We start from the raw sequence: 27,500 nt of genomic DNA on the forward strand, positions 1-27,500 counted from the left end.
CTAGTTTTTCTACTGCAGTACTCTCCAGTAAATGTCTTGCTACTGCTTTAGAGGCAATAGATTCAGATTTAAATGAACCTAAAAAAAATGTGTTAGTCAAGTCAATTGATTAGCTAAATAGGTGCTTCATACCATAAAAACAATAGCTGAGATTTTAGAATTCGGACAGAATACTGATAGATTTGTCAAAATAACCAACTGAAGTTCTGCTTAAAAGCAATAAGTTCATACACGTTCCGTTTCAATATGCTGAGACATCCTCTGTGGTGAAATTTGAGATTTGTTGAATCTTTCTCAGCGGTTTGTTTATTAAGCCCCGCTCCCCGTAGGGAGAGGAACGTCTCGTCACATGAGCTCGCACCTCGTCCCCACACCCCATCCCTCATCCCGCCCGGCGCTTGCTGCCTGGCAATGCTAAACGGCCGCCGTCTCACAAGTTTTCTCTTGCCCGCTCTTTGCTGATACTGTGGATTGACACCAATTTACTAAAATGAAAACTGCATGGAAAACTGTTATTAAGTGTAACGCAAGGCTTTGCTGTCTGTTGAACCCAAATCAAGCTATTTGTCTAAGTGCTAGCACATGGAAGGGTAGGGATTTTGGCAGTAACCTACATCAACAAGCCGAAGCACAATCATTGTCGCCACCAGATGTCTGTCCTTTATGATATTGTGATGCGAGTGTCCTTCCTGACTGAATAAGTTCTTGACCACGTGACTACACTCCATCGAGAGAAAGTCCCAGTGGGGGCTTCACTCCACATCCATGCCTGGGATCAAACACCAAACTGGGTCACAGCTAGCAGTTGATGAGGGTCTGTGGCTATGGATTTGGATGGCTGTCTAGAGGGATTACGCTCTATGTTAACACACCTGGCCCAGCGGCATGAGGACCAGTAAGATCTGACCAGGTGTTAACCCACCAATGCTATCAGCGATGTCTGTCCTCATTGGGCCCTCAGCCAACATAGTCAGTAATGTCAGCTCTCATTGGGGGTTTGTGGCTTGATCAAACCCTGTTAAAGGACTTCTGATATGAGGTCATATTTTGAGTCGGAGCGTTGAATAAGATGAAACGCTGCACTGGATAAAATTATTGGAAGTTAGTGTGTGGTTCTTGGAGGTGTGTGTGTGGAGTTTTTGGTGGAGTGTGTGTGGGGGGGCTTTCATCCTGAACTCGATATCAGCAAAGCATCCCAAGGTAGTTTACCATCAATCAATCAACCAATTCATCTGTCCATTTAATCACCACCAAAGACTTAAGATGATGCCCTAAAGGCTAAGCACTTCTAGGAGACTGTAAGTTGCTGATTCATACCGTGTAAGGAGAAGATTTTGGAGTTGAGTTTCTTCAACACATCATCTGGGGTTAAGACTGGGGGGATGGGGGTATTCTGACTTCATACACAAGGCTTCTTTTGTGACTTGGAACCAGATAGCGATCATAGTCGATTATCTTAGTTACCATCATTGCAGTCATGTGAGCCCCACCACATTTTCATTGTTAGGGCTTTCATCCTGAACTCGATATCAGAGAAGCCTCCCAAGGTAGTTTACCATCAATCAACACATCATCTGGGGTTAAGAATGGGAGGTGTCTTTTTGGCAAGAACAGAGTTTGTATAATTGAGGTGGATATGATAACAAGGGATTATCTCATATTACATTAATCAACATCTCCCTACTGTTTAGTGACCTCATCATGAACCAAATCATTTCCTTTAATTTTTTATTTATTTTACCTTCATTTAACAAATTCTTATTTTCAATGATGGCCTAGGAACAGTGGGTTAACTGCCTTGTTCAGGGGCAGAACGAGAAATGTTTACTTTGTCAGCTCGGGGATTTGATCTTGCAACCTTTCATTTACTAGTCCAACGCTCTAACCCCTAGGCTACCTGCCTCCCCAAAGAAGAAGGATAGGTAAAAAATGTATTTTTGCAAAATGGAGGGAAAACACTTTCTTTGGTGGCAGGACGAGTGAATTTTGAAAACATTTCATGATGTAAGTGAGCACCGCATCGGTCGACACTTTAAACAAACCAAAGATAGGCCCATTGCCATTTCACAAATAGACCATGGGTTTGTATTGCTCTTGGTTGCAGTTGAAAAAGCTTTCGGTCAGCTTGTAATGGCCGCATTTTAAATACTTGTGCCAGGAAAAGTGACAGGCTAGCAGAAAATAGTGTAGTAGGGTGCCAAATGTCAAAGTTATTCAACTAATAATTATTTATAATACTGTAGTTCTAGCATTTTCCCTCTATATCTTAACCCTACAGTATATTAGTAATTCAACATCCTGACAAAAACAATAATCCTTGAATGCTGGAAAGAACATTTGTTTGACCGAAGCAGTTATATGAAATGTTGTCCACACTTACATAAACATGATGAGATACACAATGGGGTTTTCTAATGGTAATTTACTGTGGTTACAAAACCGTTTTAATAGGATGGAAGGGAGGCACATGAAGAAAACAGGACTGGCATAAAGACAGCCAATCCTTCTTTCACTGATGCTGTGCTCTCTTTTACATTTCAACATTTCACTTATTTATTTCATCATTTATTTTTTGACATCTTCAGGCTTCCATACTCTTTGTCATTCTATTGTTAGGTCATGGTAGAGAATGACATCAGCATTTAAAGGAGTTCATAGGAGCCTATATGCTGGATGTCACAGGGATTATCCATAGATGAAATATGTGCTTCCTGTCCTATGGTGACGTGGGCTGGGCACTGAGCTTATGGAAAATCTGTCAAGACATGAAATTTGTTTTTAGGAGGCTGCGCTGTGAGGAGCAAGCCTCTATTAAAGGGAGGGTAAATGTGGCTTATCCAGAGAAAAGGGTTGGAGTTGGGTCAAACTGAACTAGCGTCAACCATTTGGCTTTAATTCTTTATTTATTACTTTTTTGGACAATCATTTATCAATATTGTCAATGTCTTTGAATACATGCTCGTCTAACACACACATGCACACACACACGTTCTACTCACACACATCCCTCAACCTTATTCCCCCATCTTTTTAACCAAAGACAGTCATGAACTCCACCTCATCACTTGCGAAGTAATTTGTTGACTCCCCTCTCCCATCTCCTCCCCCTCCAGCAGGGGTAAGACAAACGTTCCGCTCTCCTCCCATAGAAAACCCTCTCACTGTTTACATTCCTGTGCAGACATTGTCGTCTCCCCCCCCACAGAAACAGCATCTTTAAAGATACAAGACCGGGTGTGTGGAAGGTCATACGTTCTGAACACGATACTGTGTGTAACGTCCCTTTGTTTGTCTCTATATGCTCATAGGCAAATCAACGTTTGTCGCTATGGACCTGAACCTTAGATCAGCTTCATCACAATCTGCCTATAGTGTCTTCTTCCTCCTTGCTTCCATAGTGTTATGTAAGGGGTTTACCAGCATGATATCAGCACGTGAGGGTTTAAGCAACAAGATATCAGCATGAAACAGCAAGAATGAGTCAGGAGCGAGGGAGGACGGAGCGATGAAACGACCTGAGGAGCACCCTGATAATCATAATTAGTGGCTAAATGATGAGCGGGTGAAACATTGTGATAAGCCCTTGATGTGCCTTTCCTATCAGGATGGTTTAATTGGACATCCATTTGCCTTCGCTTCTCTAAATCCTTTTTTGAGTATTTGCATCCGTCTCATATGGGAGCCTTTTCCCTTTTATCGTACACTACTTTAGACCAGAGCTCCATGAGCCCTGGTAAAAAGTAGTGCACTATATAGGGAATAGGGTGCCATTTAGGATGCAGACATTGTGTTGGTAAGAAGCGGGAAGCTGTCTCCGTCCTTATGAAGAGTTGTTAATTAAGATACGTTTTTAGTTCGATATTTGATATATGGATGAAATTCCACCTCAGTAAGTCGTTTTTTGGAAAAGCTTGGGCCCTCGTCCTCGGATGATTTCTTTTCAAGTTTTTCTCCATCCTTGTCAGTGACCATAAGCTAATGACTCATTATCACAATGTGATTTATAATTACCCTTTGCCTGCCTGACAGACTCCATGGCAACACCCCAAATGGAAACCTATGGACCCTGGTCAAAAGTAGTCGCCCTATATAGGGAATAAAGTGCCATCTGGGACGCATCCCATATTACACTTTCCGTTAGCAAACACAATGTTTTGAGGTCCCCGCTTTGGACATATTCTTGAAAGCGTGTCCTGGGTTTGCTGGTTAGATTAGATTGCCGTCGCCGTTGTATGAAATACACAGGATGTTAGTGTAATGCTGAGTAACACAGATATAGCGTTGGAGGAAACTGGCCCACTGTCTCTCTTTAGGGTGGTTAAACTATTATGATAACACTCTAGGCCTGCGTCACAAATGGCACCCTATTCCCTATATAGTGCACTACTTTTAACCACATAGGGAACAGGGTGCCAATTGGGGTGCACACTACTTTACTTGAGCAAAAACAGACCTGATAAAATAAATAGTCTCTCCCTGAAAATGTGAATATTGAGTCTCATCCATATAAACCTAAATATAGTTTCAGATGATGACTTTGAGTGAGAGTGATATGTTTAAAGCTTTATTTATGTTGTACTGTGTGGATCAGTGAAGGCACAGCATCAATCCTGTAACATGGGATTGGGTTGGAGTGTGACAGAATTCCCAACTCTGAATCCACAGCTGTGCTGAAGACATCGGTTTTGTCATATGATTTAGTCCATTACTTTAATACGAAAAGTTATAGGGGTGTGCTCAAAATTATGGATAGGAACTATGAAGGCCATTGTTGAACACCATTATCCAGCCCAAGAACCACATGTACTTTTTGTTTTTAAGCGACTTTGATATGATCTGTATAATTAAAAAAGCGCTATATAAAATATGTTTATTATTATTATTATGAAGCCAGACTACAGGTGGCAATCTGCATACACAGTAAATGCCTTTTAATCCATCCTTTTCTGAGTAATTGTTGCACACTTTGAGGGGGATTAAGGTACATTTTTAAAGGTCCTGTTTGAAAGTCACTTTTTGCAAGGGTTTCTTCAAATTGGGATACTTTAGAGGTGAAAGATGTCGAGGCAGGGAGAAAGTGATAGGAAGTAAAGTACTATAAGCCTTGTCTGAGCCGGAACGCCCCATAGGGCAGGAGCCTATCTCCTGTTTCTGTAGTGTGAGGCAGCATGATGTACAAGTACACCCCCTGGACAGGACGCTAGTCTGTTGCAGAATCTGATTGGAAGAGTTGACATTTGTACCCATCCCCCCTGAAAAGAGGTGATGATAACCACAATGCACTTCACACACCCGGAGTACTCCTCTACCCAGAGCTCCCTCCTGAGTTACAAAACCCCACCTAGTAAAACTTGACATTTAAAGTGTGGAAAGTGCTTTCTTCCTATTTTTCCCCTCGTCATTTCAAACGGTTTTCCATTGTTTTGTCGATTTTCGGTTGTGGTAAAACCCTTTATAAGGAGACATTGCGAAGTAAGATGGGAACTGCTGCTTTCTGCTCACTGTGTGAATTTAATTTGGAAATGTTTTGTTTCTCATTTTGAATATTTCATTTAGTTGCTTTTAGGATCTCAGCATATCCACTGAGGCCTCAGAATAATAAAAGGTGGTTTGAATTAAATCCATTTATTTAGATTAAATATCATTAGATTTGATATCTAACGGAGAGTCTGCACATCTGTAGATACTGAAGAAATAAATGCAGACTTAAATGCATTTGAAAAAATCTGAAACTGTAAATCTTGGCTAGATTTGTCCTTAACTTTCTGAGCTCGCCTCCCCTGTTAAAAGACTGCTGAGAGAGGCTGCTGCATAATTTCCCCCTTTTCCATCCCCCGAAGATATTCCTATCAGCTTATACCTTGAAAGTCAAGGCCACAGAACATTCCTGAAAAATCAGAGAGAGAGAGAGAGAGAGAGAGAGAGAGAGAGAGAGAGAGAGAGAGAGAATCTCAGGTCCATTGCTCTACCCTCCTTGGCTAGAGAGAGGTCTCCTTTCCTTTTCTCGTGTCCTTTCAAGGCTTTTGTTCAAAGTTGCTTTCCCTTTCCCCCTGGTTTTCCTTCCAGGACGTCTATGTCCTTCCCACCAGAAGCACAACAACAATACCCTGCTTAATTTCACCACTGCGGTCATGGTCCTTGACCACTGGAGAGCACATGCTAGAACCATTAGGATGAGGATGACCGCAGCCCGACCACAAAAGGACCACAAATAACCATCTCACTTCTCTCAGGTTGAACACTAGGGAACTGTAGGACTGAATCAGCTGATTGCGTGAGGAGAGAGATGACTTCCCTAGGAAGACTCCTGATATCTGACACTGATATCCCAGACATCTCACTGACTATATGACCTCACTGAATCAGAACTATTGAACTGTGGACCCACCCAGGGGTCGGGACTGTTTTGGCGGTTGCGCCGATGAAACTTTTACTTAACCCTCAACCTCACTCTCTAGGGCCTGAGTTCGTCACTGTCCGTCCATTCACTAGACGCCAACCCAATAAACCGGACAGGTTCTGAGGACCGCTTGAATGTAAAGCGACGACGATCTGACTCTTATCCTAACATTCGATTCTAACATAAGTGAAGTTAGGAATCGGTATTTGAAGTCAGTTTGAAATGAACACTTGTTTTTAACCAGTGGCCACTGAATATCTATTAGCCCCTGACATATGGATGGCAGTCATGGGCCGGCATCTCTGCTTTTGATGGACTCAGACACCGCATGCCAAATGGTACCCTATGCCGCACATGTATGGAATAGGGTGCCATTTGGGACGAACCCTCTGTCAGCATGGGGATCATGATGGAGGGCTCTTAATGAGTTTAATTATGGCCACTTTCTCAATCTACATTTATAGAGACTGTCTGCATCCATAATGGATGGGTGTCGTCCTCCAAGTATTGATGAGCCCCAGTTAGATGGACTCAATATAACTGCATATCATTCACTATAGTCAAAATGGTCCCGTGTGGCTCAGTTGGTAGAGCATGGTGCTTGCAATGCCAGGACTGTGGGTTGAATTCCTGCTGGGACCAGCCACACGTAGTGTTATGTGTGTTGAGAGGTGTTGTGGGGGATATGAGATGAGAAATACACTGAGTATACAAACTGCTCTTTCCATGACATAGACTGTCCAGGTGAAAGCTATGATCACTTGTTAAATCCACTTCAATCAGTATAGATCAAGGGGAGGAAAGAGGTTAAAGAAGGTTTTTTAAACCTTGAGACAACTGAGACATGGATTGTGTATGTGTGCCAGTCAGAGTGTGATTGAAGTGCCCTTGAATGGGGTATGGTAGTAGGTGCCAGGTGTCGAGAACTACAACGCTGCTGGGCTTTCCACACTCAACAGTTTCCTGTGTGTATAAAGAATGGTCCTCCTCCCAAAGGACATCCAGCCAACTTGACACAACTGTGGGAAGCAATGGAGTCAACATGGTGCAGCATCACAGTCAAACGCTTTCGACACCTTGTGGAGTCCATGCCCGAACAATTTCAGGCTGTTCTGAGGGCAAAAAGGGGAAGGTGTAAATTAATATTAAGAAGGTGTCCATAATGTTTTGTACACTCTTTGTAACATTCAACCTATAGCTGGTGTGTGAGATAGTATAGCATAACATGTGTTTTGTTTGACAGTGTCCATGTTAGCTGGGTTTCTCAACTCCACGATATGTACACGTCGGTAGAGTTGTGTTGCAACGACTGAAGGCTGAGTGTACCTCCAACTGCATCGAGCCGCTGTCAGTCGATACGAGGAAACAGTCGGTGGTTGTATTTGATGAAAGTTTTATTAAAAAGTATGGATTTCAGCAAACAAAGAAAGGCCCGCAGCTACAGAGGACAAACACAGGTACACGGTAAGGGTTCGATTGACAGCGACTATCGATCATTTGTCGGAGGTTCAGTCCACCCACTGTCGTCTCCACCCGCAGTTGTCTCTGCTCAACTCCTTTGATGTGATGTACAGCACATGGTGGAGTTGAGAAAAGCTTGGCTATGTATGTAATAAGTACCATTTAGACCATGGATAAAGTGTATAGGCATAAATATCATACCGCTACAGAAATGCTAACCTACCCTGTTATTGTAATGGTGAGAGGAGATCATGTCTGAAGGGTATGATATTTGTGCATCTGTAACTTTCTCACTCAAAATTATTTGAGATTCATTTAGGACTATCCGTAATCATGGTAGCATCCACATTAACGTAGAAGTGTTTATTATTTATAATAAAAGTGACACCAAAATGACGCAATACATTATTTACCATTAATTTCGATTGGGAACAAAATAATCTGAAACGCAAACCAAAACAAACAGCGAATGCATCCAACAGGTTTGTAGAGTCACATGCTTGATGTAGTCGTCGCGTGCTATGAATATGGGACCGAATACTAAACTTTTCACTACTTTAATGCACATACAGTGCCTTGCAAAAGTATTCATCCCCCTTGTTGTTTTTCCTATTTTGTATGCATTACAACCTGTAATGTAAATTGATTTTTATTTGGATTTCATGTAATGGACATACACAAAATAGTCCAAATTGGTGACATGAAATTTTTATTTTAAAAGAAAAAAACGGAAAAGTGGTGCGTGCATATGTATTCACCCCCTTTGCTATGAAGCCCCTAAATAAGATCTGGTGCAACAATTACCTTCAGAAGTCACATAAGTAGTTAAATAAAGTCCACCTGTGTGCAATCTAAGTGTCACATGATCTGTCACATGATCTCAGTATATATACACCTGTTCTGAAAGGCCCCAGAGTCTGCAACGCCACTAAGCAAGGGGCACCACAAAGCAAGCGGCACCATGAATATCAAGGAGCTCTCCAAACAGGTCAGGGACAAAGTTGTGGAAAAGTACAGATCAGGGTTGGGTTATGAAAAAATATCCAAAACTTTGAACATCCCACAGAGCACCATTAAATCCATTATTAAAAAATTGAAAGATTATGGCACCATAACAAACCTGCCAAGAGAAGGCCACCCACCAAAACTCACGGACCAGGCAAAGAGGGCATTAATCAGAGAGGCAACAAAGAGACCAAAGATAACCCTGAAGGAGCTGCAAAGCTCCACAGCGGAGAATCTGTCCATAGGACCACTTTAAACCGTACACTGCACAGAGCTGGGCTTTACAGAAGAGTGTCCAGAAAAAAAAGCCATTGCTTAAAGAAAAAAATAAGCAAACACATTTGGTGTTTGCCAAAAGGCATGTGGGAGACTCCCCAAACATATGGAAGAAGATATTCTGGTCAGATGAGACTAAAATGTAGCTTTTTGGCCATCAAGGAAAACGCTATGTCTGAAGCAAACCCAACACCTCTCACCACCCCAAGAGCACCATCCCCACCGTGAAGCATGGTGCTGGCAGCATCATGCTGTGGGGATGTTTTTCATCGGCAGGGACTGGGAAACTGGTCAGAATTGAAGGAATGATGGATGGAGCTAAATACAGGGAAATTCTTGAGGGAAACCTGTTTCAGTCTTCCAGAGATTTGAGACTGGGACGGAGGTTCACTTTCCAGCAGGGCAATGACCCTAAGCATACTGCTAAAGCAACACTCGAGTGGTTTAAGGGGAAAAGGTAAATGTCTTGTAATGGCCTAGTCAAAGCCCAGACCTCAATTCAATTGAGAATCTGTGGTATGACTTAAAGGTTGCTGTACATCAGTGGAACCCATCCAATTTGAAGAAGCTAGAACAGTTTTGCTTTGAATAAAGGGCAAAAATCCCAGTGGCTAGATGTGCCAAGCTTATAGATACATGCCCCAAGAGACTTGCAGCTGTAATTGGTGCAAAAGGTGTCTCTACAAAGTATTGATTTTGGGGGGGTGAATAGTTATGCACGCTCAAATTTTCAGTTTTTTTGTCTTGTTTTTTGTTTGTTTCACAATAAAAAATATTTTGCATCTTCAAAGTGGTAGGTATGTTGTGTAAATCAAATGATACAAACCCCCCAAACATCTATTTTAATTCCAGGTTGTAAGGCATCTAAATAGAAAAAATGCCAAGCGGGGTAAATACGTTTGCAAGCCACTGTATAAGTGAATTTGTCCCAATACTTTTGGTTCACTAAAATGGGGGGACTATGTACAAAAAGTGTTGTAATTTCTAAATGGTTCACCCGATATGGATCAAATTAAAGCTGACAGTCTGCGCTTTTTACCTCATCATCAATGTATCATTTAAAATCAAGAGTACAGAGACAAAACAACTAAAAATGTGTCACTGTCCCAATACTTTTGGAGCTCACTGTATGTGGTCATTTAGTATTATCTATGGGCCGGTAATCTGGACTCAGCGCTGCTGTGGCGCTCGTTGATTATGGCCAAAGTTTCTACACTAATCCGCTTGAGCTTAGGCTGTCCTCCCTGGGCGCGCACACGCAATCACACACACACACACACACACACACACACACACACACACACACACACACACACACACACACACACACACACACACACACATACCGGGTGCATACACATGCATGCACGTGTTGCCCACACGTGCACACACACAGACACACACCGCACACAAAGTGTGTGATTAAAAATCAGATATGCTTATCCATCCTCCAAAAATTCAGTAAATAAATTCAACTGGAATGAAATTCAAGTGCTTAGCGCCCACTGCCCAGAGTCTCTACTCAGAAGACCACAGTATGTGTGTGAGTGCGCGTGCGTGTGTGAAGCGTGTAGTGTTTGCTGTAGCCCTGTGAGGTAGAGGCCAGAGAGCTGATCTTGGGACATAATCAGCAGCATTGCTTTGTGGTTGCCATGGTTTCCTCTTCCCTGCCTCAGCCTGCGGGAGAGACTTAGGATCTGTGAACCATATTTTAATTAAACCTCCATAAGAGATGGACAGGAAGGGGGCTTAACCGATTTGACACCCCTGCTGTGTCACCCTTCTCTGGGCATGAAAGGAGATATGCTGGAGGATAAATGGTACAGTTTGGGTCCTGCATTTTTAAGGACTAATAAACACCCAATGAGCTGGGAAAAGAGTTGAAGGAGAAGAGTCTGGAAGAGAAATGAGAGAGAGAGAGAGAGAGAGAGAGAGAGAGAGAGAGGAGAGGAGGAGAAAATGAAAGAGGAGAGGAGAGGGGAAGAGGGGTGCTCTGCTCAGCCCCACTGTCTGTGGTGTGACGGCCCTTCCCATCATTACATCACTGACATACCTCAGCACTGATGACATCGCACAACTGGGATGGGGCCTGTGATTGAATGATGTCATCAGGAGCAAATCAGATTGCTCCTATCCCGTGAGGTCTGCTAGCCACTGTTCCCAGAGTTCTGAAACAGTTAGAATCACCCATTTCTTGCTCTCTCTCTCGCTCTCTCTCAAGCTTCTCTAAAATTACAGCCTTTTCTCTCTTTTTTGTTTAAACAAGTAGTCTTATTTTAGACCCCCTAGCTGCCTCTAGCTCGTTGCTAAGAGTGTAACTGTAGCCTCCTCTCTCCACCAGAGCATGCAACGCTGTAAATATGTCGCTACACGCTAGTTCGCTAAGAGAATTAGCATTTAGCTAATTTAACACAAAGCAAGAATCTGTTGTTCTGCGCAACCGAACAGGTCTCAACTTTACCTTGTTTGGTTTGGGTCTTTCTATATCTATATGTTCAAGGCTGAGAAGCCAAAATAATTTAAGTTAGTCGTTCTATTCCTACACTGTTACGAAAAACGGTAATTTATATGGTAATTTTAGGTATTATCAACAGTAAAAAAAAAAAACTCTGAAACATTTTATTACAGCATACTGTAAATGATGGTGCATTGTGGGAAAATTGCTATTTTTCCACCCCACAGAATACAGTACCACACCATATCTTTGGTGCGCCAAAAACCTTTTGACCACTAGTGGGTGCATGATATTGCTGTTTCTGGCTCATTAACATATTTTGAGGTGTGCTTTGTAAGAGGCTATATTTGTTGCACCCGTGAGTGAGAATGCTGTACCAATTTAACTCCAATGTTGTTATAGCGCCCCATCAACTTCAAATGTACAGATGACATATTGGAGTAGCAGCTAGTCTTAAAACATTCTACATTGTAGAATATTAATAGAATAATAGAGGACATCAAAACTATGAAATAGCACATATGGAATCATGTAGTAACCAAAAAAGTGTTAAACAAATCAAAATATATTTTATATCTGAGATACTTCAAAGTAGCCACCCTTTGCCTTGATGACAGCTTTGCACACTCTTGGCATTCTCTCAACCAGCTTCCTCTGGAATGCTTTTCCAACAGTTTTGAAGGAGTTCCCACATATGCTGAGCACTTGTTGGCTTCACACTGCGCTCCAACTCATCCCAAACCATCTTAACTGGGTTGAAGTCGGGGGATTGTGGAGGCCAGGTCATCTGATGCAGCATTCCATCACTCTCCTTCTTGGTAAAATAGCCCTTGCACCGCATGGAGGTGTGTTGGGTCATTGTCCTGTTGAAAAACAAATGACAGTCCCACAAAGTGCAAACCAGATGGGATGGCATATCGCTGAAGAATGCTGTGGTAGCCATGCTGGTTGTGTGCCTTGAATTCTAAATAAATCACTGACAGTGTCACGAGCAAACCACCCCCACACCATCATACCTCCTCCTCCATGCTTCACGGTGGGAACCACACATGCGGAGATCATCCGTTTATCTACTCTGCATCTCACAAAGACTCAGTTGTTGGAACCAAAAATCTCAAATTTGGACTCATCAGACCAAAGGACAGATTTCCACCAGTCTAATATCCATTGCCTGTGTTTCTTGGCCCAAGCAAGTATCTTCTTCTTATTGGTGTCCTTTAGTAGTGGTTTGTTTGCAGCAAAATGAAGGCCTGATTCACGTATTCTCCTCTGAACAGTTGATGTTGAGATGTGTCGATTACTCTTTCTCTGTGAGTCATTTATTTGGGCTGCAATTTCTGAGGCTGGTAACTCTTATCCTCTGCAGCAGAGGTAATTCTGGGCCAGTTTCATTGTAGCGCTTGATGTTTTTTGCTACTGCTCTTGAATAAACTTTCAATGTTCTTGACATTTTCAGGATTGACTGACCTTCCTGTCTTGAAGTAATGATGGACTGCCGTTTCTCTTTGCTTATTAGAGCTGTTCTTGCCATAATATGGAATTGGTCTTTTACCAAATAGTGCTATCTTCTGTATATCACCCCCACCTTGTCACAACACAACTGATTGGCTTAAATGCATTAAGAAGGAAATAAATTCCACAAATTAACTTTTAACAAGGCACACCTGTTAATTGAGATGCATTCCAGGTGACTACCTCATGAAGCTGGTGGCTACTTTGAAGAATCTAAAATCTAAAATATCTTTTGATTTGTTCAACACTTTTTGGGTTACTACATGATTCCATATGTGTTATTTCATCATTTGATGTCTTCACTATTATTCAACAATGTAGAAAATAGTATAAATAAGTTGCGTTCAATGGTGGCAATGTCATTTAAACAGACCAACTTCACGAAGAGCTGAGGTAGTCTTATAGCTATGTTTTAAAGCAGCATTTCCCTAATGGGGGGGCTTGAATTTGTTGGTTGTGGCTTGAGCCTAGACAACAATGTAGATCACTAGAAAACTCTGAAGGATTTCGATGGGTCACAATATAAAACGTTTATGTAACACTTTACAATAAGGTAGCCTTTATTTTAAATTGTTACCAACGTTTATATAAAATCTCTCTCTGACACTCCTATGTCCCTAACACTGGGGGGCGCTACCCACACAGGAGTAACTATCACAGCCAGGCAGTAACATCAGTAACTGACACTGCAGCAGTGTGGTTAGACAGAGCCAGGCACTGAGCCATTCACTCCATCTCAGTCCTCTCCCGCCATACATCACATGATCTCATTCCTGCTTGACTGTGGATTCTGTCTACATCCCAAATGGCACCATATTCCCTATTTAATGGAATAAAGGTAGTGCACTAAATGGGGAGTAGGGTGTCATTTGGGACAAAGCCTCTGGCTCCGCTCTGGTGAGCCAGTTAAAGTCTGTGGTGGCTCTTTCCCTCTCTGGTGGGAACAAAGCTTCTTATTCCCTTCACCATTAGACCTCCTCTATCACTTACATAGAGGTTTTATATGGGAGTGGGACTTGTATCTGTTTCGTGTTGGTAAACTGTTATTGCATGGGCCACCTTTGGGTTTTACAAGTGACACCAGTTTTGTGATTGTAGCTCACCCACGCTTGCTGTGTAAACTTGGGAAGCTATTCAAGGTGTGGTTGGTTTCTCTGACCTCAGGCCGTTGTTGGTGGAGACTTTCACCCCCGAGCTACAGAACAATGTCTCTGCAGGAGGGGGATTCACTCAGTATGCATGCCCACACATATGCAGAACTTTCAACCTACTAACGCCCTTGTTTTTGAAGCCCATGTCTATTGATAGTTGGGGAATGTAACGTCCTAACATGTTTGAACAGTCTGGCCAGTGCTCAGGAATCCCTCCATCTCTCCTTCACTCCCACTAGAGATGGGCAGCCTGCCACCAAACACACCCCCAACCCCTTACTCCTCAATACAACCCATGCCTAGGTGGTCACACACACACACACACACACACACACCACACACACACACACACACCCACACACCCACACACACACACACACCCAGCAGGTTTCACAAGTAAACAGTGAGACAGAAGCTAGGATTCTTCGTGTGTTGTTCCACCACAGGGTGTTTCATAATGCTCTGCCACCTGGTTGGTTTCTCTGACCTCAGGCTGTTGTTGGTGGAGACTTTCACCCCCGAGCTACAGAACAATGTCTCTGCAGGAGGGGGATTTACTCCGGATACATATCCACACATATGAAGAACCTTCAACTTACTAACGCTCTTGCTTCACAATTCTGAATCCCATTTCTAGTCATTGCATTGGTAGTTGGGGAATTATTTGAATTGTATTTACCTTTACTTATCCGGGGAAGTCTAATGTGTTAACTGGGGTGCATTTACAGACCTGCCTCCCTCCATGTTTGAATAGTCTAGCTGGTGCTCAGGAATCCCTCCTTCCCTCCCATGTACACGCATGCACACGCACGCACGCACGCACACACACAGCAAGTTTCACAGAAAAACATTGAGACAGACACTCCAGTGTTCTCAGTGTGATTTGCTCCACCGCGGAGTATTTCACAACGCTCTGCCACCTGCATCATTTATCAACTCAACTAGTCCTCATGTCAACACACCTAGCTAGATGACAGTGCCAACAATTCTCTGTGTTTATATCATGGACTGTCCCAGAAGATAAACTGGGATACGTAATGCAAATCGCAGTTTATGTGCACTTTGGTAGTTCTCAAATGTTCTTCAGACAGACAGGCAGGCAGGCAGACAGACAGACAGACAGGCAGGCAGGCAGGCAGGCAGGCAGGCAGGCAGACAGAACTATGACAGCCTGGAGGACGCAACTGGAGGAAGCGCAGTTAACCCTAGGAAGTTCCACATCGATTTATTTCATATTTGCACTGCACTGCTGGACCTGTAGGGTTACAGATGAACCTGGGGTTGCAAATGAGGTCTGTGGCCATCGAAGTCTAGCCTGGCATGTCCAGAGGCAAGAGAGAGATGGTGGGAGGGAGGGAGAGAGAGAGAGACAAGGAAAGATGGAGAGAGTCAGAGAGGTAGGTGTGGTGCAGGAAAGAAAAATAAGTAATGAATGTGTGATTGACTGGCTGGCAAGTCAGGGCCCTTAAGCTGCTCATCACTATGGAGAGTACCAATTGCAGCACAATCACTTTTAAGTAAACTTGACTGCAAGGACCGTCATATTAAAAGACACACTAAAACAGAACCAATATGGAAGCTGCATAAACTGTGCACCACCTACCACAGCTGTATAGATTAGAAAAGTTAAGTCTTTGTGAGTGAGTCTCTCTCTCTCTCTTTTCCCTGTCTTTGTCACAAGTTTATTCTTATGTGGACAGCTGATCCAGTCTAATGTCCACTGGGCCCGCTCCTGAAATTCAACTTATCCCTGTGACGTGCCTCCTGTCTTTACGACCCTCATAGGTATGACAGAAGGAGAGAGGGAGAGAGAGAGGGGGGGGTGTAATCTTGCGCCTCCTGCCAAAAGATAAGAGGTATGTTATCACCAAGAACAAACACGTCTGCTATACAAAACCTTTTTATATTGTTATGATTGTTGACTTACTACTTCTGGCTCAGCCTCAGTGGACCTCTGTGGACTACTTGGCGGCTTGTTAGTGAAGTGTTTTAGGTCCAAGATCTCACTAAATGATTGGCTTCTCTGGGGATATTAGGCTAGCATTACTTGTCAGGCATCAGCAGGGACAAGGAATACAGTACATTGGATTCAATTTTAAATTTGGCGACATCATAGGCTGTTACTGAGGTTCCTCAACTGTCCAACCACCAAGTCTCAACTGTCACTTAGATGGACTGATAGACAGATCAATGCCATACACTCTCTTTCTGTTTGTTCTCTAGAGGTGTATACAGTATGTGAGCATGCAGTTCTCTGTACTGTAAGCAGTTATTGATTAGTTTGGGATTCATTATTACAGTCTTAAAGGCCCAGTTCAGTCAAAAATGTTATTTTTCTCTGTTTTATATATATTTCCACACTATTAGGTTTTTAGTGTAAGAGCTGTTTGAAAAAAATGCCTGAAATGTTGTTTTGGTGGGATGGAGTTTTGGCCTTGCTGGTGACATCACCAGACATTAAATGAGTTAATAGGCCAGTAAAAAAAGAGTTCCAAATCTCTCTGCCAATAACAGCTAATATTCAGTTTTCCCCTCCCCAATCAGACCACTCCCAGACAGTCCTAGAAAAAGTATTGCTTGAGAAATTGCTCTTTGCTTTGAAGCAATTTTTGTTTATTTTTGATCATTTTAATTGAAAACAATCACAGTAAGGCACTTAATTGATACCCAGAAATGATTTGATCTTGAGATACAAATGGCTGCATTGGACCTTTAAGCCTCCCACCATGATGTTCAACTATAATGACTACATATTGTATTTGCAGGAGGAAGTCATGAACATGATCTTGATATCTGTCCATTTAGTGGGTAAGATATCCCACTAAATGGGATATATATATAGTGCTCAGTCTCAGCGATACATGCAGAGGAGGGGATAATATCCATTTCATATATAGTAGCACCCAGCGAGGCAACTTCTCTGCTATGTTAGTGGTTGCTCTGGAGGTCTGGAGGCCGGGGCCCAGCCTTGAGTGACTCACAGCCCCAGGAACAACTCTACTAGCAAGGGGACGAGAGGGAGAGTCAGGGAGGAAATCAGGGGAAGAGAGTGAGAGGCGTTCCCCACTCTCTCTCTCCTGGCAGGATGTCCCAGTCACATCTGATCTCAGGCGATGCCCCTCTCCTCCTCCTCTCTTCTCTTCTGCTCCTCCTCTCCTCCTCTCATCCCCTCAGGATGCTGTGGGCCTGTCCGATGAGAGATATATGGTGAGCAGGGAGTGAGACCAGCAGATGTCTGAACTGGGCTGTGTTAGGGAGGGCCTGAGGCAAGGTTTGGGTTGGGTTGAGTTAGTCCACCCATGGCTGAGCAGAGAGAATAACAGTGATGGGGAGGTTGTTGGTAATAATATGCACACAAGCAGGCACATATGCGCCCGTTTTCAGACTTACGCATAGGTGTTCTGAGATTATTACTGAGTGAGGAAGAGCAATAGAAGCACTTTGTCCCATTTCAGGCCCTCCACACACACATACACACTCTCTCTCTCCACTTTTGTCAGGTGTTAACCCATTTTGATCAGGTTTTAACCCATTTTTCTGCATGACTTTAACTGTATTATTAGATTGTAGCAAACAGCACCCCCTGTTGTAGAACATGTTCATGTGCATGGACTTGCCCAGTGTTCAAGGGAGTGTATGTCAATTTCATATGTGCAGGAGTAGGGTGAAGTGCCTCTAGATGCTGATCTTGGGTCAGTTTAGCATTTCCCACCACTAATTGTTAAGGTTAGGAGTGAGGGTGGGCAAGCTGATCCATCATCTGCACCTAGGGGAAACTTCACCGTGCATTTGTCACCTGTTAAGTCAACCTCGCATACACACAAATGGAATGATGGATGGATGTTTACTGAAGGAGGTAGGGAGGAGTAAGGGGGGAGAAGGGGAGTTGACTGATGTCTCTGGGTACTCCAACAGCACATTGTGTCAGCATTCAGCAGACAAACACCGTGGGTTGATGATGTTCTGTGGAGCTAGGCAATAACAGAGAGAGCTGTCGGTTGGTTCTATTCCTCCACAAAGCCATCGGGACGCATTCATTAGTACTGACAGAGCCAACATCAGAGCTGTTTGGACTCTCTGTTTGTCAGGAACAGGGAGGATTGGGAGAAGGAGGGAGGGATAGAGAGACAGACAGACAGACAGACAGACAGACAGACAGACAGACAGACAGACAGACAGACAGACAGACAGACAGACAGACAGACAGACAGACAGACAGACAGACAGACAGACAGACAGACAGACAGACGGACGGAGGGAGTTGTGGGTAATGCATGACAAATTAAATCTACTAAGCAATTTGTTGTGATACGGACTGTTTCTTTTTAGCTGAATCATTTTCTTTTGAGTCAGATCTAAAGTATGATCTGTTTTCATAAAGACACAGGCTTATTTGCTAGCAGGGCTTCTGCTACACCGAGGATCAGGCTTATTGGATAGCAGGGCCTCTGCCGCACAGAGGATAAGGCTTATTGGCTAGCAGGGCCTCTCTCAAAGAGGAAATAAAATTTGTTTGTGTGACTTTATTGGAGCTCACCGCCTTTTCCAAATGGGAGAATATTGAGTTTACGGTCGAGTTAAAGACACACAGGTGTACCAACTCAAAATGAGCTATTCCATTCCATCAATCACCAATAAAATCATGTAAAATGCATCATTTGTTTAGTTGAAGTACCTCACTGGAATATGATGGCCACTGGTGTTGTAGCATTGTGTTAATATGCATTTTAACTTACAGAGAGTTACAGGCAAATGAGTTCTACACTTTTCCTCAACTACTCTTGTATCTATCTCTTTCTGTTTTCTTGATCTCTCAGCCTCCCTCTCTCTATCTATCTCTCACATACACGTGCATGCATGCACTCACACACACACACACACACACACACACACACACACACACACACACACACACACACACACACACACACACACACACACACACACACACACACACACACACAGTCTGGCTATCACAGTGGTTCATATCATATCTAGCTCCTCTCTTTTGGTACCCAGCCTATCCAGGTTGGCAGACATGTCTCTATCTGCTTATTGAAGACAGGAAACTCTGGTCAGTCAGGTTTGCGTTCTCTCTCTCAGACATCTTAATGTAGAATTGCCATAATTAGCCTTCCATTTCGATTGAAGGGCTGAGTGTAGATATACACTGAGTGTACAAAACATTAAGAACACCTTCCTAATATTGAGTTGCACACCCCCCTTTGCCCTCAGAACAGCCTCAATGTGTCGGTGCATGGACTCTACAAAGTGTCAAAAGCGTTCCACAGGAATGCTGGCACATGTTGACTCCAATGCTTCCCACAGTTGTGTCCATTCTTGATACAGACAGGAAACTGTTGAGCGTGAAAAACCCAGCCGCGTTGCAGTTCTTGACACAAACCGATGAGCCTGGCACCTGCTACAATACCCCGTTTAAAGACACTTACATCTTGTCTTTCCCATTCACCCTCTGAGTGGCACACATACACAATCCATGTATCAATTGTCTCAAGGCTTAAAAATCCTTATTCAACCTGTCTCCTCCCCTTCATCTACATGGATTGAAGTGGATTTAACAAGTGACATCATTAAGGGATCATAGCTTTCACCTGGATTCATCTGGTCAGTCTTATGTCATGGAAAGAACCGGCGTTGTTTTGTACACTCAGTGTATTTAGTGCACTAATTTTGACCAGAGCCCTATAGGCCCTGGTCTAAAGTAGTGCAATAATTAGGGAATAGGGTGCTAGAGTAAATGGAGTTTGAGTTGTGGCGGTGGAGACTACGTTTTAATGAAAAGCCCTAGAGGAAGCAGATACAGTCAGAGAGGAGATGAGATGTGGTTACAGTGAGGGAAAAAAGTATTTGATCCCCTGAATAACAGCAAAAAAATCCAGAAAAACATATGTTATAAATTGATTAGCATTTTAATGAGAGAAATAAGTATTTGACCCCCTCTCAATCAGAAAGATTTCTAGCTCCCAGGTGTCTTTTATACAGGTAACGAGCTGAGATTAGGGGCACACTCTTAAAGGGAGTGCTCCTAATCTCAGCTTGTTACCTGTATAAAAGACACTTGTCCACAGAAGCAATCAATCAATCAGATTCCAAACTCTCCACCATGGCCAAGACCAAAGAGCTCTCCAAGGATGTCAGGGACAAGATTGTAGACCTACACAAGGCTGGGATGGGCTACAAGACCATCGCCAAGCAGCTTGGTGAGAAGGTGACAACAGTTGGTGCGATTATTCACAAATGGAAGAATTACATTTACATTTAAGTCATTTAGCAGACGCTCTTATCCAGAGCGACTTACAAATTGGTGCATTCACCTTATGATATCCAGTGGAACAACCACTTTACAATAGTGCATCTAAATCTTTTAAGGGGGGGGAGGTTAGAAGGATTACTTTATCCTATCCTAGGTATTCCTTAAAGAGGTGGGGTTTCAGGTGTCTCCGGAAGGTGGTGATTGACTCCGCTGTCCTGGCGTCGTGAGGGAGCTTGTTCCACCATTGGGGTGCCAGAGCAGCGAACAGTTTTGACTGGGCTGAGCGGGAACTGTACTTCCTCAGAGGTAGGGAGGCGAGCAGGCCAGAGGTGGATGAACGCAGTGCCCTTGTTTGGGTGTAGGGCCTGATCAGAGCCTGAAGGTATGGAGGTGCCGTTCCCCTCACAGCTCCGTAGGCAAGCACCATGGTCTTGTAGCGGATGCGAGCTTCAACTGGAAGCCAGAATCACAAAAGAACTGTCAATCTCCCTCGGTCTGGGGCTCCATGCAAATTCTCACCTCGTGGAGTTGTAATGATCATGAGAACGGTGAGGATTCAGCCCATAACTACACAGGAGGATCTTGTCAATGATCTCAAGGCAGCTGGGACCATAGTCACCAAGAAAACAATTGGTAACACACTACGCTGTGAAGGACTGAAATCCTGCAGCACCCGCAAGGTCCCCCTGCTCAAGAAAGCACATATATACATGCTCGTTTGAAGTTTGCCAATGAACATCTGAATGATTCAGAGGACAACTGAGTGAAAGTGTTGTGGTCAGATGAGACCAAAATGGAGCTCTTTGGCATCAACTCAACTCGCCGTGTTTGGAGGAGGAGGAATGCTGCCTATGACCCCAAGAACACCATCTCCACCGTCAAACATGGAGGAGGAAACATTATGCCTTGGTGGTGTTTTTCTGCTAAGGGTACAGGACAACTTCACTGCATCAAAGGGACAATAGATGGGGCCATGTACCGTCAAATCTTGGGTGAGAACCTCCTTCCCTCAGCCAGGGCATTGAAAATGGGTCGTGGATGGGTATTCCAGCATGACAATGACCCAAAACACACGGCCAAGGCAACAAATGAGTGGCTCAAGCAGAAGCACATTAAGGTCCTGGAGTGGCCTAGCCAGTCTCCAGATCTTAATCCCATAGAAAATCCATGGAGGGAGCTGAAGGTTCGAGTTGCCAAACATCAGCCTCGAAACCTTAATGACTTGGAGAAGATCTGCAAAGAGGAGTGGGACAAAATCCCTCCTGAGATGTGTGCAAACCTGGTGGCCAACTACAAGAAACGTCTGACCTCTATGATTGCCAAACAAGGGTTTTGCCACCAAGTACTAAGTCATGTTTTGCAGAGGGGTCAAATACTTATTTCCCTCATTAAAATGCAAATCATTTTATAACATTTCTGACATGCGTTTTTCAGGATTTTTGTTGTTGTTATTCTGTCTCTCACTGTTCAAATAAACCTACCATTAAAATGATAGACTGATCATTTCTTTGTCAGTGGGCAAATGTACAAAATCAGCAGGGGATCAAATACTTTTTTCCCTCACTGTATCTGTGAAGTGGAGGTTTGGGATTATACAGCTAGTGAGAGGGAGATGGCAAATCCATGGCTCCATACAGACCTCCATCACTGTTCAGTGCAGAGCAGACTGTCCACCGGGTACCAAAGACATTGGTCACATGAACACTCACTGGGGACAGAGGAAGAGCAAGAGAGAGAGGGGAAGGAAGTGGGATACAGAGAGGTGTCAGGGGGATAGAGGCAACTCAAGTTAAGTGGTATTTTAAGGACAGCCATCTGCAGAAATAGTATTCATGTCAACAATCTGGCCTCCCAACAGTTCTGGGTACTTGCGCCATTGATTATTCAAGATGTCTTAGTAGATTGTATAGGGAGGCCCCATGAGACGACATGGGACGATATCAGCTCTTGAGCAATTGTACAGTAGCCTCATATAATGTTGTAACAGTGCTGTAATAGCATTATAAATTCAGTCTTAAAGTTAGGAGTGGTTTTAACTTCAGTCTTAATGTTAGGAGGGGTTTTAATCTTCATTCTTAAAGTTAGGATTGTTTTTTTAATTTCAGTCTTAAGAGTGGGGAGGGCAAGGAGGATGTTGGTCTGTGAATGAATCAATAGCAGTTCTACTGAGCTCAGTGGGAGGTGCCAACCCCTGGACCCTCTCAAATCTAAACAGAGCAGTGGTGAGTTAGTCTGTCTAGGACTAGAAGTTAAAGTCAGCTCCCACGTGATTGGATGACAGGTTTACCAACGAGGTTCCAGCACCTAAATATTTTGGAAAAATTATATGTGACTGAGCATCTTGGCTATTAAGGTGTTATTTTAATACCTTTTTTTTCCCATGACTGTGTATACTGTACATGCTGCAATGGGGATTAATAAAGTATTTCATATCTTATGTCAAAAAGCAGATCACCGCCGATGAAACTAGAGATGACAATTCTACATGTTTACATATCCTATCTCCCCTATAGTTTTGTTTGACTTTGTCCTAGTTATTGCCCTACTACAAATACTCCAGAGTAACAAAAATGACCTAGTTACTGGAATGTGTGTGAAAGTTGGAAGTGTCGACATGTACGGAAATCTTTTTACGACAGGAACGTGCACAAAGTGAAGCAGATACACTCAGGGGCCAAAAGTTGAGGGCTCAAACGTTTCCTGTGTGTGTGAAAAATGTGACCGAGCTGCATTGTGAGAGCATTAATAGGTGCTTTTCACTGAGCTAAAAGAACCAGCATGGAAAAGACCTTGTCGGCTAGATCAGCAATCAGCTTCCTCTCAATGTAGAAATCAGGCTCTCTGTGCACTGTCAGACGCGGCAGGTGACCTCCAGAGTGCCTGTCTCAAATGGCGACCTCAAAGGGCCCATAGCTGATCAAAAGCTCTGGTCAAAAGTAGTGCACAATATCAGAATAGGGTGCGATTTGGGATGTGCCTGTGCACTACCCATCCTGTCCAGAGCATGGCAGAACCCTGGCAGGGCTGGCAGTGGCCCTTTGACAGGCTGCTCATGGGAAGGAGGTAGGTACTGTAATGAGTTCTAGTGAAGGACGTGGCAGGAATCAGGCAATCTAAAACTAGGCGACTGACGAGAATACAAAGAACCTTCATGTGCTAAGAGAGTGAGTCCATTGCGACAAGCAGGTGAGGGAGATATGGATCATGTGGACAGTGGTCTTGAACAGAATTCTCTTCCAGAAGGTACAGGCAAAAAACATCCTTATACCTTTGGATTGGGTTTCGACAACTGATAATCCAGATCTTATGCTCAACATTTTCAACACGTAAGAATGGACATTGTGTATCCCATATCATCAGGGGACTACAGATTGTCGTATTCATAGTAGTGCCCTATGTGGGCTCTGCTGTCGTAGCACACTGCAGCTCTTTGTTCCATGTTAATGGATAAGTCATACCAGAAGAGTGGGAGTAGTGCCTGATACATTCCTCCATAAATGACTAAGGGATGTGTCCCGAATGGCAACCTATTCCCTATGTAGTGCACTATTTTTTTTAACTATATTGGGAGTAGATGGTGCCATTTGGGACCATGTACATGGAGCAACTGGAGACGACAAAAGCACGGGTCTATCATTTACTTAAGAGTGGCAAATGGGAGAGAGGGCATTCTTTAGATACTTGCCTGTAGACACATTTCACTTTTTGCCACCTCTGAAGACTTTCTCAGAGTACGTGGTCATTTTCCGTTTGGGTGTTCACAATAGGGTCTGTTTGGTTGAGTGCGTGAGTAGGAAATCAGTGTAGGATTTTTAAGCCTTGAGACAATTGAGACGTGAATTGTGTATGTGTGCCATTCAGAGGGTGAATGGAAAGACAAAAGATTTAGAGTGCCTTTAAACAGGGTATGGTAGTAGGTGCCAGGCTCACCGGTTTGTGTCAAGAACTGCAACCCTGCTGGGTTTTTCACGCTCAACAATTTCCAGTGTGTATCAAGAATGGTCCACCACCCAAAGGACACCCAGCCAACTGGACACAACTGTGGGAAGCATTGTAGTCAACATGGGCCAGCATTCCTGTGGAACGCTTTCAACACCTTGTAGAGTCCATGTCCCGACAAATTGAGGCTGTTCTGAGGGCAAAAGGGGGGATGCAACTCAATATGAGGAAGGTGTTCATAATGTTTTGTACACTCAGTGTCCATACTACGCTATAGGGATTCTGGGTCAACGGTTTGATGGCTGTCTGGGAGTAAGTGGGTGGCAGTTCCACTTCTCTCCACTTGTTTGACATTATCTTTTATCTGGCTCAGCTTTGTGTGCTCAGACACACACACACAGTCACATGCACACACACACACACAAGTTCCAAAATGTTGTGTATATGTTTGCGGTCCTTTATAGCAAACATATATGTTTCAAGTCGACAGTACACTCACACATTTAGACAAATCTAAATATGGAGATTCATTATTTTGATTTTTTTCCATAACCCTTATTGTACTGCTTGAGCAGGTCAGCGTTGTTTGGTTATGCATATGTGTGGCATATGTTACAAAACCATTTTTATGACTGTACTTTTGATGGCAGCCGATCACTTAAAAAGCAGCTGAGCAAAGATAAGTTGAGAGCCTTGTGTGATGAATGTAAACTGGCCGTAATCCAGAAGTAGGACACATTCCTGGTTACATCTCTCTTTTGACAAAAGTAGTGCACTACAAAGGGATTAGGGTGCCATTTGGACACAAGCCTATCACTGTCAGGTTCCCTATGAGATCAGAGGGAATGGCTTAGTAGGAGTCAGCTCATATAAGACATACTGTAGTGACAAAGACCAGAGAGGGCCATGTGTGTGTCTGTGTGCGTGCCTGTATGTGTGATAGAGAGTGGGTCAGACACCTGTTGGGCTGGGGCCCACTCTCTTAACTGAACGATGCCAGTAACCTATTTTAGATGGCTATAGAGAGGAGGCAACTTGCACACACATGCAAACTCTCTCTCCCTCTCACGTACACATGCACACATACCCAACCTTACACAAATAAGCAGTCAGTGAGTGGTTGGCCTGAGGCAGAGAAGAGGTGCTTGCTGTCCCTCGTGTGTCCTAGAATGCAGTTTTTCTAAATCCCTACTGGTCACCCCTGTGGTTCTGGGCGGATCTCTAGGCCCTTTTTCACGTGAGCCCTGTCTGCAATTTGGAAGTCAACAGTTGCCTGTGTTGTTTTTCTATTTCTCCCGAACCGTTTTCCTCGCTCCCAGGTTGTTGATAAAATGGAAGAAGGGAGAGGAGGACTTGAAGAGATAGGAGAGGAGGATGTATTCTATTCTATTCTAGAATGTTCAAGTCTTGTGGAAGGTAAGGAACCTGAAACTGAAATAGAATTGGCTGATTTAACGTTTCTTGTAGTGTTCTGTGTAGATACAGTAGCTAAGTAATTTGGGAGTTAAAAATAGGCCTGTAAATATGTCAGCCATGTTGCAACACTCAACTAGAGGAAGGGTAAGGGCGGCGGGATATCTTTCATTACCCGTCCCGCGGCATGGTTTGCTGGTATGTTCCTACCTACATTACACCCCCATTAACAGTGCTTAACTGATCTAGACAGAGTTTACTGTGAGTTGTGTAGGTGGATATATCCATGTGAATGCACGTTACCAGTTCTATTGGTGTTCATGTTTGAATGTCACAAGTACGGTGAAATGCCTTTCTTGCAAGCTCTAACCCCAACAACACAGAAATCAATAACAAAGGAATACAAAAAAATAGCAAGGTAGAATAGAACACACATTATATAAAATAAGAAATAAGAAGAACGCGATAAAGTAAGTAAGCCGGGTCAATTCCAGTACCATATTTACAATGTGCAGAGATACTGGATCGATAGAGGTAGATACAGTGCATTCGGAAAGTATACAGACCCGGTGACTTTCTCCACATTTTGTTACGTTACAGCCTTTTTCTAAAGTGGATCAAAAAATAAAGAACAAATGATGGGGTATTGTGTGTAGATTAATGAGAAAAATACATGATTTAATCAATTTTAGAATAAGGCTGTAACGTAACAAAATGAAGTCAAGGGGTCTGAATGCTTAGTAGCAGCAGCGTATATGATGATTGTATGTGAGTGGGTGTGTGTAGAGTCAAACTCTTAGATCTCTTCGCCGAGACGACATCCTGTCAAGGAAATACAAAAGGTCTCCAAAATACCGCTGTAATGGTTTTCTTTCATCTTTTATCACAGATGTTAATTAAACAAGTCCAAATAGTTATTGCCATTTCCCTTCCACTAAAGTATTTCCTGCTCATTCAAACAAGAGTTTCAAGTTCAATGAGTCATCATTCGGATGTGACTTTTAGTAAGGTGACTTATTAACAGAACACTTTAATGTATTTTTAGACATAGAAATAGTATTGTGTGTGTTAGCAATTGATGAAGTAAGTGGTCACACTGGGTGACAGTAATTGACAGACCAAAACACCATGTGATAAGTTACACTACTGTGTGGGAGCAAAGCAGAGCGACTGAAATACAATGCTGGAACCGAAAGTCGTGTTACACCCATATGCTTTTGTTTGGTGAGGGAGGGAACATAACACAGCAATGATGATATACTGTGGCTGGACGCTTTTCACATGACTGCCGTTGAGCTTGGAGATGGTGCTGTAGGTGTTATGGAGAGAGCTGGTGTTATGGAGAGAGCTGGTGTTATGGGGAGAGCTGGTGTTATGGAGAGAGCTGGTGTTATGGAGAGAGCTGGTGTTATGGGGAGAGCTGGTGTTATGGAGAGAGCTGGTGTTATGGGGAAAGCTGGTGTTATGAGAGAGAGCTGGTGTTATGGAGAGAGCTGGTGTTATGGGGAGAGCTGGTGTTATGGAGAGAGCTGGTGTTATGGAGAGAGCTGGTGTTATGGGGAGAGCTGGTGTTATGGAGAGAGCTGGTGTTATGGGGAAAGCTGGTGTTATGAG

General features: G+C 43.4%; 1 protein-coding gene across 15 annotated transcripts in view; it reads left to right on the forward strand.

Moving 5' to 3' along the window:
* The window catches only part of kiaa1217 (KIAA1217 ortholog), a 202,510-nt gene that overhangs the window by 68,750 nt on the left and 106,260 nt on the right, over window positions 1-27,500 (forward strand). Inside the window, exon 1 of one of the 15 annotated variants that reach the window (XM_014157656.2) lies at window positions 25,578-25,889. The exons of the other annotated variants lie outside the window; for them this stretch is intronic. Coding sequence (XP_014013131.2) covers window positions 25,805-25,889 — 85 coding nt within the window. The 5' untranslated portion in view covers window positions 25,578-25,804. Of the gene's footprint in view, window positions 1-25,577; window positions 25,890-27,500 lie in introns of those variants that run through there. 15 annotated transcript variants of the gene reach the window in all.

This window comes from Salmo salar, chromosome ssa19 (genome assembly GCF_905237065.1).
Source record: "Salmo salar chromosome ssa19, Ssal_v3.1, whole genome shotgun sequence".
In the NCBI taxonomy this organism is placed as follows: Eukaryota; Metazoa; Chordata; class Actinopteri; order Salmoniformes; family Salmonidae; genus Salmo; species Salmo salar.